Source organism: Clarias gariepinus, chromosome 16 (assembly GCF_024256425.1).
Source record: "Clarias gariepinus isolate MV-2021 ecotype Netherlands chromosome 16, CGAR_prim_01v2, whole genome shotgun sequence".
Classification (NCBI taxonomy): domain Eukaryota; kingdom Metazoa; phylum Chordata; class Actinopteri; order Siluriformes; family Clariidae; genus Clarias; species Clarias gariepinus.
Window position 1 is genome coordinate 26311089 of NC_071115.1, and position 15630 is coordinate 26326718.

The 15630-nt window shown below is 38.5% G+C and overlaps 1 protein-coding gene across 1 annotated transcript; it reads left to right on the plus strand.

Moving 5' to 3' along the window:
* Nucleotides 1-938: 938 nt before the first annotated feature.
* rest (RE1-silencing transcription factor) lies at nt 939-8968 on the plus strand. The gene is made up of 4 exons (XM_053515058.1): nt 939-1076; nt 4414-5287; nt 5425-5508; nt 6229-8968. Exons 2-4 carry the CDS (start codon nt 4423-4425, stop codon nt 8301-8303), a joined length of 3024 nt encoding a protein of 1007 aa, XP_053371033.1. The 5' UTR covers nt 939-1076; nt 4414-4422; the 3' UTR covers nt 8304-8968.
* The last annotated feature ends 6662 nt before the right edge of the window (nt 8969-15630 follow it).

Below are 15630 nucleotides of genomic sequence, written 5' to 3' on the forward strand. Positions count from 1 at the left end.
TGGGGTCAAGTTTTTCATTAATTAAAAACACTGCTCTAATAAGTGACATGCCATGTTTCTAATGTGTGAATGTGATTGTGAATGTTGACTGGAGGTCCTACCACGGTTGAAAAAATGGGAATAAATACAGTGGTCACCATTGTCCTCCATGGCCCCTAGTTGGACTAAAGAGATTCCTGGATATATTTCTAATAATAGAAGCAGGCAGAGAAAAAGTTATAAACTCCCAAAGTCTGTAAACGTTGTAAAATATTCTACCCAAAAATGCTAAATATTAGATTTCAAATGTTATTTAAATGTGTTTATATAGGTATACGTTACAGAACCTCTATAGTAATCACAAACTCAATAAACGTAACTTGAATGTTGAATGAGGGCAGCCTTGTCTTCCTCCGATTAACTTATTCAATCCAAATAGGGCTAATGTCAGTCTGTAACATCAGCTTGGTGTAATATAAAACATCTCACAAATTACAGCACCAACTATTCAAGACAGAACAAATAATTAGGTGTTATCATAAATAAAAAGTTGAGGTTTTGTTTAACTTAAAATGCTGACTAATAAATGGTGTTCCATGATGTTTCTAATAATAAAGGCAAACTAAGCAAACAATTTCAAAAGTAATAAACTCTAAAAGTCTGTAAAAGCTAATGCTAAAAATATGATAAAAATGCTAATGCTAAATAGTAGATTTCGGAAAAAAATCCCCTCTTAACTAGCTATTTATATCAAAGAATGTTACAGGAGCTCTGTAGTAATCACTAACTTAATCAATTTGACTCGGCCTCGTGCAGCGCGGTGACGTAACGTGAAACGCAGAAACGCTATTCCAAACGGCTTATTGGACGCAGAGCACTACGTAGTGCGTAGACGGTCATTGTTCTGCAGCCTATGTAGTGAACCTATCTAGCGATTGTGTAGGCGTTTGGGACTCCACCTCAACAGCGCTGTGTTGGAATGCGTCGAGGCTCGCACTTCCCTGAACAAGTTGAGCAGAAAAACTTAGTTTTGAGAGAGTCAAAAACTTGGAAAAAGCTTCACGAAAACATCGACGGACGTCGAAAGAACGCCGAGGGTGAGTTTCCTGTCAAAATAAGATACGTTAAAACATCGAAAATCGCACTTTTTGTCGTGCTTCTTGGCGGAGTTCAGTAAAAGTGTGTAGGCTTGTAAAATGGAGGCAGGGTGTGTGAGAGGCGCTGTCCAGCAACCGAGATCAGGACCACGGCTAACACACTCACACACACTTTATAACTAGACGCCTTTCTCAGGAAATACGCGTTTGACGCAAGAAAACGAGAAAAACAATCAAAAACAAGCAGCTTTATCATTATTTATTTTTTGAAAAGGTGTCGTTGGCGTGGGTGACTTCTTTTCTCGGAAAAGTGGCTAGCTAAAGTTAGTTAGTTAAACACTAGCTAAGGTTAGTAGGTGCAGACAAGCCAGGGGGGTTATAACACGACTCGAGGTCACTAGCGTGCAACAGCTTATAACACTTCCTGAAGTGTGTTTGTGTGTTTACAAGTTGGACAGCGACTTTTTGAGGCCTAAAGTCCATAACAGTTTTTCAGATTTATCATTTCTTCCCAAAGTCCACATTTGACTTCTAAGATAAAATCAGACCTAATGTAGACTGTGTGGTAAAAGTTTTATATCCAATATGAAGTCCCCCCCCCCTCCCGTCATTCCATCATGGCTGATTTTATTTCCTGATTCTGGGAGCTGTCCAACAAACGCTCAGGATTTCACTTTTAACGCGAGTTTAAAGTTTTTTTAAATATACTTTTCTCAGTCATGTTGACACAAGATATGTAAACATGCAACAAGGGGAAAAAGCAGGTGAGTTTTGTGTGTATGTGTGTGTGTGTGTGTATGTATGAGAATATTTTCACTCGGGAGCTGTAGGAGTGTTTGCCCTGCCAGCGTGGTGGTGCTACTGTGGGGGAAAATGGCCGCATAGCGCAACATGACATGAAGCTGTGAGCAGGAAAAGTGCACGAGAGAGGGGGGGGGGGGGGGGGGGGAGTTTAAGGTGCACGAGAACGTCCGCGCGAGGAGTGCTGATATGCACGAGAACGTGCGCGCAAGATTAGAGCGTGAGAGATTAGAAGGGGGGGAAGTGTGGTAGAAAAGTGCTAAAAAAACAAGACTATAGTGATTATGTATAAAATTGTAAGTACACATAAAAACAGTTTTGTAGAAATAAAGGTTAAAAGGTTATAGCTAGAAAGATTTTAGTTTTAAGCAACAAGGAGCCACAAGGCTGCTTTTTTAGCATAACACTATGATGTCATTCTGATGTCATTCAATGTTATGTTTACCATTATTACATAATATGTATTATATAACGATATGATCATATATAACTAAGGAAGTTATTTGCCATAATTTAAGGCCTTGCCACGGCTGGAACATTTAAGATCAAAAATCCCTTTGCAATTTTGCATCCTCAATGTCTTGAGATCAGGAGGAGTATATTAAAATCCATTGTATGTGTTTTACAAACAACCCAAAATAACTGACTTCTTGTTGAGTTGAGCCCATGACATGCTCAATGAGATCTGGAAGTCATGACATTATAGCGCTGATGTTGTAGTGCTTGGGCCCTCATAAGGTGATCAGCTTTAATGTAATCAGTGATGTTATTATTTTAGGTAAAAGCCCACCTGCATGTCTGCCTGTCTTCCTGCATGGCAAAAACTCTCTGCCTAACTTATTAATACAAAGAATTTTTTTTAAGGTTTAGTATCGTGTGCCTTGTTAACACTAAGTTTTACTTCTTTTGTTGTCAGCCAAATACATTCCCTGTTTAAGGTAAATTATTAAGTAATAATAATATATTACACCGCTTTTACTCAACTTATGTCCTTACATGGAACCCTTGCCAGTGTTTATGATGAGGCTTCAGACTTCAAGCTGTGCATTTAAGTTTTTGGATATTTCAGGTAGAACAAAAGGGTAAATAATACCTTTACTGGAATATGGGAATGATGTGGCAAAAATATAGAACTCTTAAAATAAGCATGTTATTAACAATAAAAATGTGATTATGTTTATCTGTGCTATTTCTTTGCTCATGTGACCCATTTTTCCTTTTTTTTTTTTTACTCAGTCATGTTTGGGAATTTGGTTAAAGTTAACTCAAATTCAGTTAATCATTTTGCCTATTTTGTGCTGAAAGAAAGGTCATGTCACTCTGGACTGCACTATCATGAACCCTATAAATGTTTATTAAAACAGGCAAAACAAATAATGGCTAATAATTTTTTGAGCTTTAAGGGCTAACAAAAATTAAGCCAAAAAGGAAAAACTGTGATCCAATAGCTTGTAGATTCACCTTTAGCAGCAATGACTTGAAGTAATAATCTCCTGTATGACTTTATCAGTGTCTCACATCATTTTGGCCAATTCTTCTTTACTACATTCCTTTAGTTCATTTAAGTTTTTGGCATTGGCTTATGCACAGCACAAATATGTTACAGTTGTGCCACAGCATTTCACTTGGGTTGAGGTCTGGACTGCGACCAGGTCATTCCAAATAGAATAGTTTAGATGGTGATATATGAATTGCCACACAAAAGAATCACATTATGCATGTGAATCATCTTTTCCCTTCCAGTCTCATTGCGAAAATGTTTTGTTTTTATAAATGCTGTCCAGAAAGGTTTGCAAAAACCTCAAGGAAATTGTTTATTATTAAGAAGATCAGGATAAATTTCATACTCGACTGGACTGGACAGATTTCAATAAACACCTATTTGCACAAGCTGATCTTTTTCTTTTTTTTTTTGTTCTCTGTAAAGACCTTTGTACATATTAAAGTTCTCAGATTTGTAAAGCCTCAGGCTTCATTTTCGGGTAAAAAAACAGAAGTTCTGCACGCTGAATCATTCTGAGTCACAGGGAGTGTGTCCATACAAGGCTCTGAGCCCTGAACAAGAGCTGTGTGTGTGTGTTAGTGTGTGTGACTATAAGTGATACTTCCTAGAGGCTTTGCTTATACTGACTCTTAAGATTATTGCAGCCATTTTGAGTATAGAGAAGTGCAAAAACAGTTAGGTTCATTATGTACGCCTTTCATAGATTTTTTTTTTACAGTATAACTTCAGCCCTTCAGCTACCCGTGTATGTGTCTCATGATTTATGTCAGGAAATGGCTTTGAGGAAGGATGTTTTTGTGACCTTTATACATCAAGAGTGTGGCATGATTATATCGTTCATATTGTAATTATTCAGAAAAATGTCTTTAAAAACTTTCCATACTGGGTAACGTATTCTTTAAGAATGTGTTTGACAAAAGAAGAATGTATTGTTAAATACTGCCATGTATGGACACCCTACGTAATAACATAATATAATAACATAATATGTACGTAACTGTTTACTTCTATCCTCTTGTATTTGTCTCTCAGCTGATCAAGATGGCCTCTAATGCAGTGTTTAATCTCTGCACGAACGTCTTCGTGACGCCTGGAGATTCTTCACTTCCCGAAGAACATGAACCTGCTACAGAGCTTCCCGCGCTGCAGCTTGTGATGCTGGCCAACGTGGCCCTAAACACGGAGTCACCACCGGAGGAGGAGAAGCAGATAACGGAACTGAAAAACGTCGGATGCTGTGGTTACTCGGACAGCGAGGATGAGAACGTGGTCCACTACAGCTACAACGAGACGACCGAAAACGTTGACGAAGGCACCGGAATGGGAGAAAATAGAGTGGAAAAGGTCATCGAAACTACAGAGGCGGTGCCAACCGACCTTTCGAAGAAATCCACTGAAACAGAAGCTCCCGCAAAGGATAAAGACGGCAGCGTGTCTGAGCCGAACGCAGCGTTCAAACCTGCAAAGAAAAAGAAGAAACCGTTCTACTGCAAGCCGTGCCACTTTCAAGCCGACTGCGAAGAGGAATTCGTCCAGCACATCCGCGTCCACAGCGCTAAGAAACTGATAGCGGAAAAGACGGGCAGTGGAAATTCGGATGACGAGTCGAGTCCGACGCAGCAAAAGTCTGCGGAAAACTGCGCCAAGGGCGTGATCTGCTGCGAGCGCTGCGGCTACAACACCAACCGTTACGATCACTACGTTGCACACCTGCGACACCACAAGAACGAAGGGGACGAGCAGCGGGTGTTCAGGTGCACCATCTGCCCCTACTCCACCGTCAGTCAGTATCACTGGAAGAAGCACCTGAGGAACCACTTTCCCAGCAAGCTGTTCACGTGCAACCAGTGCAGCTACTTCTCTGACAGGAAGAACAACTACATCCAGCACATTCGCACACACACCGGTACGCAGCCTCAGCTGGGGATTAGTGTTAAAGACGTGAGACTAAACACACGATATGGTGGTGTAGTGTTGTAAGATTTCTACATACAACACCTTTTTTATTTGACACATTTCCTGTTTCTCGTTTGTTTTTTTTAGGTGAGCGTCCTTTCCAGTGTGTTTACTGTGAATATTCGAGCTCTCAGAAGACCCATCTCACACGGCACTTAAGAACACACTCTGGTGAGTCATCATCTGAAGCTTCAAAACTCTCATTATAGGATATGATGTTTGTTCAGTTGAATTGCCTGTGACCATGTTCAACAGTCTTGAGTTTCATTTTATCCTAGTGGTGTGAAAGTCAGGGGTCTGAGTAGAATACACAAGTTCTTCCATTCCACCTTGGCAAACCATGTCTCCATGGAGCTGTCTTTGTGCACAGCGACATTGTCATGCTGGAACAAGTTAGACGAGAGAAAACAATGGTGACCCCCTAACCTAGTGAGTCTGCTTGGAAACCAACTAAAAACAGATATGTGGATCTGTTTGCCTTAAGTTCTTGAGTTACTGATTAGTCCACTCTTATTATGCTTAACCAACAGATGATGTCATGCTTAGTGTTATTCCCAGGCATGGTGTGTGCGCCACCAGTTCCCTTAAACAAATATAAATCTACTGTATCACTATTTTTTGTGATTAGTACACATTTGAGAATTAGTTTAGTTTGTTTTATCACTAAACATTTTTTTTCTGTGTTGCACACCACGCATCCAGACGAATCAAGATAAAACGGTAAAGGATTTGTACTGTGTACTTTTGAGTGACTGTGATTGGATTTTGGATTTTATTTGCGTGTTCCTGTTTTTTTTTTTCTGCATGAGGTCAATGTTTGTGTTTATTCACCCCTCGAAGTAAACGGAAACATTTACAAACATATCCTGACCTTATGTATCTCTACCCCAGGTGAGAGACCATTTAAATGTGACAGCTGCAGCTATCTGGCAGCCAATCAACACGAGGTGACTCGTCACGCCAGGCAGGTGCATAACGGACCTAAGCCGCTCAACTGCCCCTACTGCCAGTACAAAACAGCCGACCGGAGCAACTTTAAAAAGCACGTGGAGCTGCACATCAACCCACGGCAGTTCCTTTGCCCCGTCTGCAAGTACGCTGCTTCGAAGAAATGCAACCTGCAGTACCACATCAAGTCCAGGCACCCAGGATGCTCAGATATCTCCATGGACGTGTCCAAGGTCAGACTGAGGGTGAAGAAAGCAGACGGCGATGACTTGAAGCAGACCGCAGAACCAAGGACGAGATGTAGACGAAAAGCAGAGGTATCCGAGGACACGGATTCAAACGCAGGCCCCATCAACCTCTCTATCAAAAAGAACGGAAAAACTAATCCGGATGGTGAGAGTGCTAGAAAACTTGCATCTGAAACCACAAAAGACAAAACGTGTGAGAGGAAAGCAGAGAAAAGATCTGCATCAAGAAATGAGGGGAAAGAACCAAGCAGCAAGAAAGCGAGAATCAAAGAAACGGTCCACTGTGTCGAGAAACAGGACGGAAAGAAAGACAAGGAGATGAAAAAAGCTGAGAAGGCTGCCAAATCTACAGACAAAGTCACTAGAGGTTGTGCTAAAAAAGAAGAAAAGGCAGCAAAGGAAAAGAAAGAGACGCTTGCCAAAAACCAGGATGGTTCTAAGGAGGAAAACAGAGCAGATCTCGAGAAGAGACAACAGACTCCAAGGATAGAGAAAGAAATGAGATCAAAGGAACAGAAGCAGAAAGAGGAGGAGGAGAGAAAGGAAAGAAAGAGGCAGGAGGATGAAAGGCTGGAGAAAGCAAAGAAGGAGAAGCAGAGGGACGAGGAGGAAAAGAGAAAAAGAGAGAGACAAGAGAAAGAAAGACTTGAGAAAGAACTGAAACAAAAGGAGCAGGAGGAAAGAAGAGAACGAGAGAAGGTGGAGAAAGAAATGAGGGAGAAGGAAAAAAAGGAGGAGGAGGAACAAAAAGAGAGAGAGAGGCTAGAGAGGGAATTGAGAGCAAAGGAATTAAAGGAAAGGGGAGAAAGGGAAAAAGTGGAGAGAGAAATGAGAGAAAAGGAGCTGAAGCAGAAGATGGAGGAGGAAAAACAGAGAGAAAGAGAAAGGCTGGAAAAGGTTGAACAGAAGAGAGGGGTAAAAAATGTTAAAGGTTCGAAAACAGCATCAGGCAGGAAAGCAGCCAAAAAACAGACTGGAACGGTGAATCTTGACGGAACGGTGGTGGAGAAGTCTCCAAGTCAAGAGGAGCCCGAGACCAAAATACAAAAACGCAAAAAAGCAGAGTGCGCACGCTCTCCTCAGGCAGAGAAGGCAAAACGCCGTAAAGTGGAGGTTGCACAGAGCCCGAGCACTCCTGGAAAGATGAACTCGTCGAAGGGCAACAGTCGGCGAAGCGAAAAGAGAAACAAGGTGGCGGGTAGTGTTGAGGTCCCAAGCACATGTACGGAGCCCGATGCTCTGAAACATCCACCCGAGCCTGAAAAAGTGCAGTCCAGCCCAGGACAGGGTCCAGTCTCAAAAGACAAGGTGTCTCGCACTTCCAAGAAGCTTAACGTAAACAAAAATCTATCAGAGAAGCCTTCTTCAGTACACAAAGCAACAAAACTGAAGGCCACTACTGATGAAAAGGCTCCTGCAGAAGCACGGACAGCTTCAGATATTGATAGTGGAACAGATAGTCCGACTCTGGACCTGTCGAAACCACCATGTAGCAAATCTCAATACGGTGAAGACGACGAGGGCATCCACAGCCACGACGGAGGTAGCGATATCAGTGATTGTGCCTCGGAGGTAAGCTACGACTCTGGGCTCAACGGGAAGCTTCCAGAAACGCCGACGGAAGAGCTGCCTTCTCCCACACAGCTGCTCAGCCACACGTGCGTGTTCTGTGACCGCACTTTCCCGCTGGAGATGGACTACAGACGGCATCTTAATCGTCATCTGGTTAACGTCTATTACCTGGACACTGCAACACAGGGGAACAAGTAGACTTCATTTGTCTGGTCTTTGTAGTGAACAAATTCAAGGTAGCTGAGCTTGGACTGTCATTTAAAATGTGAGGTGACTCTAGTCACCATGACTTAAGGCCTTAGTGCAGGAATGGCGGTTGGACAATTTAGCATACACCACGGTTAGGAGGCTCTCTCTTTCATTTACCATCTAATCATTTGGAAATTTTAACATTCATTTAGCCTAGCAAAAAAAATTTGCACAAAACTTTTTTTTTTTTTTTAAGATAGATAACTGAGGCCTGTTGTTAGCACTCATGAAGAAGAAAGCAGCCTAGCTGTACAAAAAAATAAAAAATCACTAGCTTTATTTTAAGGATAGCTGTCTCGTTTGGTTGCCTTTTTTTGACAAATGTGAAGGGTGGGGGGAGAAAGTTCCCGAGTATTCCTCTCAGAAGGTATTCACATAATTCCAGTTATCAGACGAAAGTTCTGTGAACATTCTCAGAACTGCTACATTAAATAGTCACGATAATATTGCAAACTGTAATATCAGAACATGCCTGACAATTAGCATCTTCTGTAAATTTATGGGAACTAATCACGATGCAATATGTAATAAGAAACAAACATTACTTTATACATTGTCTTAGCTTTTCTACTTTGTATTCTCCGAGCACTCAAGTGGAGAGAAACTGTTTTTTTTTTTTTTTTTTCCACCGCCCAGATCCACAATTATGTCCAAAGATTGCTCACTGTTTCCTTAAAGCATGAGGTTGGCCAAATATGACATGCATGCATTCTTTGTCATAAACTGTAAGATCCTCTTACTTGTTACAAACATTAACTTTTGAAGCCTGAGTGCAAAGATAAACAAATGAACTACAGGTCTGGAGAAAATCATTGAGCTTTACACTGTACATTTAACTCCAACTCTCTCTCTCTCTCTCTCTCTCTCTCTCTCTCAATCTTTTTTATGCTCACGACAATCATTTACCCCATTTTGGCGCTTTTGTATTTTTTTTGTATTGTTTCTACTTTTTCTGCTAATTGTCATCAAACTGAAGTATGATTCTAACCCTGTGCCACTGACCTGATGTGTCAAACTGAAACTTTTTTTTTATTATAAAGTGCAATATTGTATATTGGATACACCAAAGTGGAAACACTTCCCACCCTCCACCCCCCTCCCCACGCTACATGCCCCACATTTAACTCTCTTTTGTAAAAAAAAAAAAAAAAATTAAAATCAAACTTGGATTAGAAAGAACGATTAGAATTGCTATTACCGTAAATGTTACTTTTGTGATTTTACTTAAATATGGACATGAGATTGATAATACCGAGTGCTTTACAGTGCATAGTGTGTGCAGATACTAACATTGAGTCTGTCTAAATGTTTTCTCAAAAAAAAAAAATGCTTTTTATAAACGGTTCAGACTAGTTGTATGTTATGGACTAGTATATCAATAAAACATTGCACTCTTAAATGTCAATTTGCCTTCAATAAAGCAATGGACTATACTAATATATACTCTCGTCGGCCACATTAATAGGAACACCTGTATCTTGCTCATTTGTACAATTCTCTAATTAGCCAATCATGTGGTACCATTATAGTGCATATAAATCATGTAGATTCATGTCAAAAGCTCCATACAAATGGACCCCTAAGCTCTGTAAACATATCTTGAATATACTTGGATTTGTCAATACGTACTTCCTTAAAACAAGTGTACAACATGCCAAATATATTATTAAGCACATTTCTTGTTAAATTTTTCTTAAAATTGCAAGTGAAAACCTATTTTAGGAATTTATTTCTTGAAGCAAGCAAAATTATATGCAAATTCAGCAAGAGGTTGTCACTTGCAATGTAGTACGAGTAGAATAGAAATAAGCTTAAGATTCTTATATTTCATTTGTGGTACACTTATTTTATTTTATTTTTTACAAATTATAGATGCTTTGGCTAGATTTAAAATATATTTTACTTGATAAGAGTAAAAGACCTTTTTTTTTTTTGTTGCAGTGGTGATTAAGTCTCATGCATTAAAGATAGAACTAGAAATATTTAATAGAGTCAAAATAATTATGGAGAAAATAAGCCACCTAAAACAGTTGCTTTAAATGTTCAAATGTCATCAGTCTGTAAACAAACAAAGCAATATTCACTAAATGTGAGGTGTTTGTAGCTTAGGCCAACGAGTAAATTAAGCTCTGGGTGCAATTCTAGCATCTACAAAGGTTAAGATACGGTCTAAAGCCATGTGGAGAAACGGAGCTACCTAAAATAGTCCAAGCATTTGGTATTTTAAATGTCATTAGTCTGTGCCTATTATCATCCAGATAATAGGCAAACTCCAGACGAGTGTCGAGCAGGCCTAGACAAGTCCAATGAGCTGATATCTGTTATTGAATAAGGCATGGTTCTTGTTTCAGGTCAGAAGATGTTTTGAATGTACACACACACACACACACACACACAGTTTGCACAAAATGGTGAGGAAAAACAACAAATATAAAAGCTCTCCATTGCGGCTGGGAATCCTTTGTTAATAAAAGAGGTCAGAGAAGAATAGCTCAAACTTACTTTGAGAAGTGTGAAATAAATTCAATCAGGAGAGGGCGCTAAAAAAATCTTGTGATTTGACGAACTGCAGTTTGTCTTCTTCACTTTAAAAGGAACCAAGCAGTAAGATTTGTACAAACTATTATGTATCTGGTAAGAGGAACTAATTCATGTACAAGCCACAACATTTAAATGTCATTATAAATATCCTAAATTATGATCTGATATTCTTTAATAAACAAAAAATATGTTGGTAAAACGCGAAAAAACTCTTTGCAAGATTAATAATTTTGGACTTTCGGCTTTACAAACACTGATAACCAAATTTGTGACGAAATTGCATACATTGCAATTTAAATTCGCAGTAACCAGCCAAAACAGATGAAAAACAGCTTAGTTGAATAGTGGGGCTAAAACAATTACATAATTTAGCTTGCAACGTTCACTCTCAACAGAGATTTAAGAAACGTAGACATTATATATGCATGAAGAGTTTGATTGTCCATGTAATTAACAAAAAAGTCAAATTAGTATTTAAGCCCTGGAGAGAATTTGGGCTGATTTGATTAACAAAGCAGAAAGGTTCAACTTCTAATTTTCAGTTGTTGTTTCAGAGTGTCTTTGCGTTTCGCTTCAGGCTCTTATAATTACAGCTGGGCTAAGAAGAGATTAGAAACTATCAACAGTTATAATTATATGAGGCTGCACAGACTGAGACAAGTATCTAAACCCTTATAGAACCTTCATTAGCTGTAATAACCGGTTTGCTGTTTATGGTGATGAGGAATTGTAGAGCATCCTTTAAAAATAAATGAATGAATTTAAAGAAAATCCAGTATATCAATAATTTGGATGACTGCATCTTGATTAGGTTAGAATCTTGGCGCAAAATGGCCTTTTACAAAATGTTTACTTGCCTTTATCTATCTTAATTATCTAAAATTTCACTAGTCAATAATTAACTTTAAACAAGCTGCATGTTTGGCCATTACTCTGTCATCACCCCCCCCCCCCCCCCCCAAACAACTGTGGGCTCCTTGTTTAATCACCAGGAACTGGGAACTTAATTTCTTTCCAGCATGTCTACATGTGCATGTGTACTGGAATGAGAGAGAAGACCTTTGAACATTGAACCTTTGAAACTTTGAACAAAAAGGCCTAAAGTTAGGTTTAAAGTTGATGTGCGGTGGCTTTTTGTTCTTTAAGGCTTGCTGCCAAAAAGCTTGTTATATCAGTTCAACCTCTACAGACGTTATATATTATTATATTTATTTTCACAGATTTACAACAATCAGATCCATCTGGTTGAAACCAGTTTTTAGACTTCTTTTTAGTTCCATGTACTACACAGTTCTTTAGACTACACATGCCTACTGAAATTAGATTTGACTAAGGCATTGTTAAGTGAAGTATATTAATAACAACACTTTGCGTAAATATTTTTTACAATAATACAACAACTACAGTACTATACAAAAGTCTTCAATGTAATTAAATGTACCTAAATTGTGTAGATTAAATTAAGGAAATTAGATGCTTTTTTTTTTTTATGTGACAGGCTGCAAATTGCTCAAAGCTATACTTTTTAAAAAATGGTTGTTCATATAACGAACCCAGCAGCGATCTCATTTCCCCTTTTATCTGTTCCAACCACTCAGTATTCAGGATCAGCGGTATAATAATCATCAGCCTGATCATCTGTCATCATCTGCACCTGTTTCTCACTGGTTCATGCCTTAAGTAAAAAAAAAAAAGAAATTTCATGCATGAATGAATCATAGGTCTCTGTGTGGCTAACGAACAAAATACCTTTCCTTAAAACTGGACTTAAAATAAGAGCCAGTAAAGTCCTTCAGGAAGCTTGGAGGACTATTTATCAAAACTACCATAAAAATACAAGACTGTCCGTGTTTTTGGAAGCAAAGTATGAAAAAATAAAGAGTGCCGTAAGTCACTCTTTTACAGTATCTCAGAAGATCTTTCACACTCCACATCCTCTGTTTTATCTTTGAATTGTAACACCTGTGTAATTATTGGGGAGTCTGTTAGCCCACAGAGTTTCATCTACTTTGTAAAAAAAAAAAAAAACCTTGTGATGGTCGTCACCGGGACTGTTTAAGAAGTTTATTGACGTAAAAAAGGGATGTTCTTTTACTTATTTTTTTTTTTTTTACAGCTGTTTGATGATTACTTATTATTATTATTATTATTATTATTATTATTAATAATAATAATAATAATAATAATAATAATAACAACAACAACAACAATAACAATACTAATAATCTATACTGTATGGGAATAATCCATATTATTTCAGATGATTTCCATACATTTATGAAATGTACATTCATAATATACTTTTATGAACTTAAGTTATGGTTATAGTTTGTCACACAAACAGGATGCACCTGCTCTCTTAACTGCAGTGCTGCCTCTGGTTTCTTACAGTAAAACCAGCCTAAAATTATTAAATTAATAAATATGGAAATTAATGAGTATCTTTGTGTTTTTAGTCCTATACCCTTTTTGTAACCATGGTGCTTTCTTTGAATTTTTTTTATTTGCTTTTTTTTATTTGCTTTTATGCTTTGAGGTTACATAGTGATCCTGACCCATATAGCAAATAATTGTATGGTAAAATTAGATGAAGACTTTATTTGTAACATATTCATTACACTCTCACTCACCTACTCATTGTCTATACCGCCTTATCCTGTATTTAGGTTTGCGGGGGGCCTGAAGCCTATCCTAGGAGACCCACGGCTCTAGGCGGGGTATACGCTGGACAGTGTGCCAATCCACTGGAGGGCAACATATCCATTACAGCAGCGCAAAATACCTTCTTCTCAGACCTCAGCTGGTTAGGAAGTTGGGATTCCTGGAGCACAGGGTCAATCTTGATATGGTGCCCCTTTAGGAGAGGCCAACTGAATGGAAATCAGATATTTTATGTTTATTTGGTTCAAAGTCAAGTGCAGTGAAGTGATGACAATTTAAATGTGAACCAGATGTTTATTATCAGAGGTGCACATCTGTCTATTTTCTATATAATAACCTTATAAACAAAAGCTCCTATATTCCAGCATTTCACAGAAAGTTTTCTCATGCAGATGATTGGATGGCTTGCTTCAAATCTGAAAAACTGGCTTCCCAGCACCTTCTTTAATGGCCCAAACATGTGGAAATAGTTTGTACGATGGCCAGGACTTTACTAAGGATGTGGCAATAACACCCAGACATGTTTTTGTAATGTGCAAGTGGTATTAGTGAATGATTGTGTGTACAGTTCCTACAGATGCGTCTCTTCTGCAGGTTTGCGACAAGTTATCTGTCGATTTTTTTAGTGATCAGGCTTTCTACTCATTAATGGTCACAGGACTGACTACAGTGGGCTCCGAGCCACCTCTTCCTGGAACGCTGTACAGCCTTCTTTAAAATGTTTGCACCAGTCACATGTTTTACTGCTGCTAAGAGTCTCATCTGCACTCAAAGTCTGAATCTCTTCCCTGTTCTCTTTTATCTATGGAGATGATGTCATCATGCAAATCTTGTGTGCTACAGTATGTGTGTCCATTTTATATTTATGTGCAGCTGAGCTGAGTGAGGCAGCTGAGTCTCATCGACACTCACCATGAAGATCCCACTCTCCTTACTCCTGCTATTAATCAGCATCATCAGTGAGTTCTCAACTGAAACCTTTCATTCAGGTATCAATCTGTATGTTTCTGTATTAAAAACCGATTCATTAAATATTGTTCATCCATTTTCAGGTGTGAAATGTCAAAGTCTTGAGTCATTACAAACGACAGTGCAGAAGAAACCTGGAGAAACTCTGAGTCTCTCCTGCAGAGGATCTGGATTTAATTTTGGAAGCTACCAAATACACTGGATCAGACAACAGGCGAACAAACCACTGGTGTGGATGGGGTATATCTACACTGATGGCAGTGGCACTGGTTATAGTAAACCTTTTGAAGGCAGAACAGAAATCACCAGAGATAATTCCAACAGCATGGCATATTTCAAACTCTCTGGTGTGACAGCAGAGGACACGGCTGTGTATTACTGTGCAAGAAGCACAATAGCACAAACATGAGGAAACACTGTACAAAAACACTAGTGATGCAGCTGTTTATTCCATTTGGCCCTTTAAGTGACCAGATTTTTTTAAATTCATTTTAATAAGGGATCCCTGATCATTAGCATTATTTGAATAAGATTTCCTCATGTAATTCAGCCTATGGATAATGAATGTAGCATAAACTAATTTTAACAAGGATATCCCTCATCAATAACTAAGTTAAAAAGTTTATTATTAAACCTACTATTTCACATTATTTTAATACGTCTTCCTGTAAGTCTTCCATTAACATTTATTACTTCTTGTAGTTTGTTCTCCATTAGAACCTATACTGTAAAAAAAAGGAAATGCTGCCTCAAAATTAAAAAGTTTAGTAACGACGCACAGATTTTTAAAGTTTACTCAACTTTTAGAGAAATTTACTGGCCAAACTAAATATTTCACATTGTTGCGTAGTTAACACGGTTCGAATCCTTAAGTTAACTCAACTTGTACAGTAAGTTAGATATTTAAGTCAGCTCAAGTAGTATTGATTGTGGGCTCAGTTAATTACTGTATATTTCTTTAGAGTTGCCCAAGTTTTCATCTATTTAAAAAAATAAGTTGTCTCCTATTGTAGTCCATTGATGTAGTTGGGTCAAGTGATTGTTTTTAATAAAAACAAGTTTGCCTAACAATTCCCCAACAATTAAAACACACAAACATTACCTA

Excerpts from the sequence above, each read along its gene's own strand:
- rest (XM_053515058.1), top strand. The coding sequence starts at position 4,423 with ATGGCCTCTAATGCAGTGTTTAATCTCTGCACGAACGTCTTCGTGACG. Across the intron at positions 5,288-5,424 it reads GCACATTCGCACACACACCG|GTGAGCGTCCTTTCCAGTGT; the intron begins GTACGCAGCCTC and ends TGTTTTTTTTAG. Across the intron at positions 5,509-6,228 it reads GCACTTAAGAACACACTCTG|GTGAGAGACCATTTAAATGT; the intron begins GTGAGTCATCAT and ends TCTCTACCCCAG.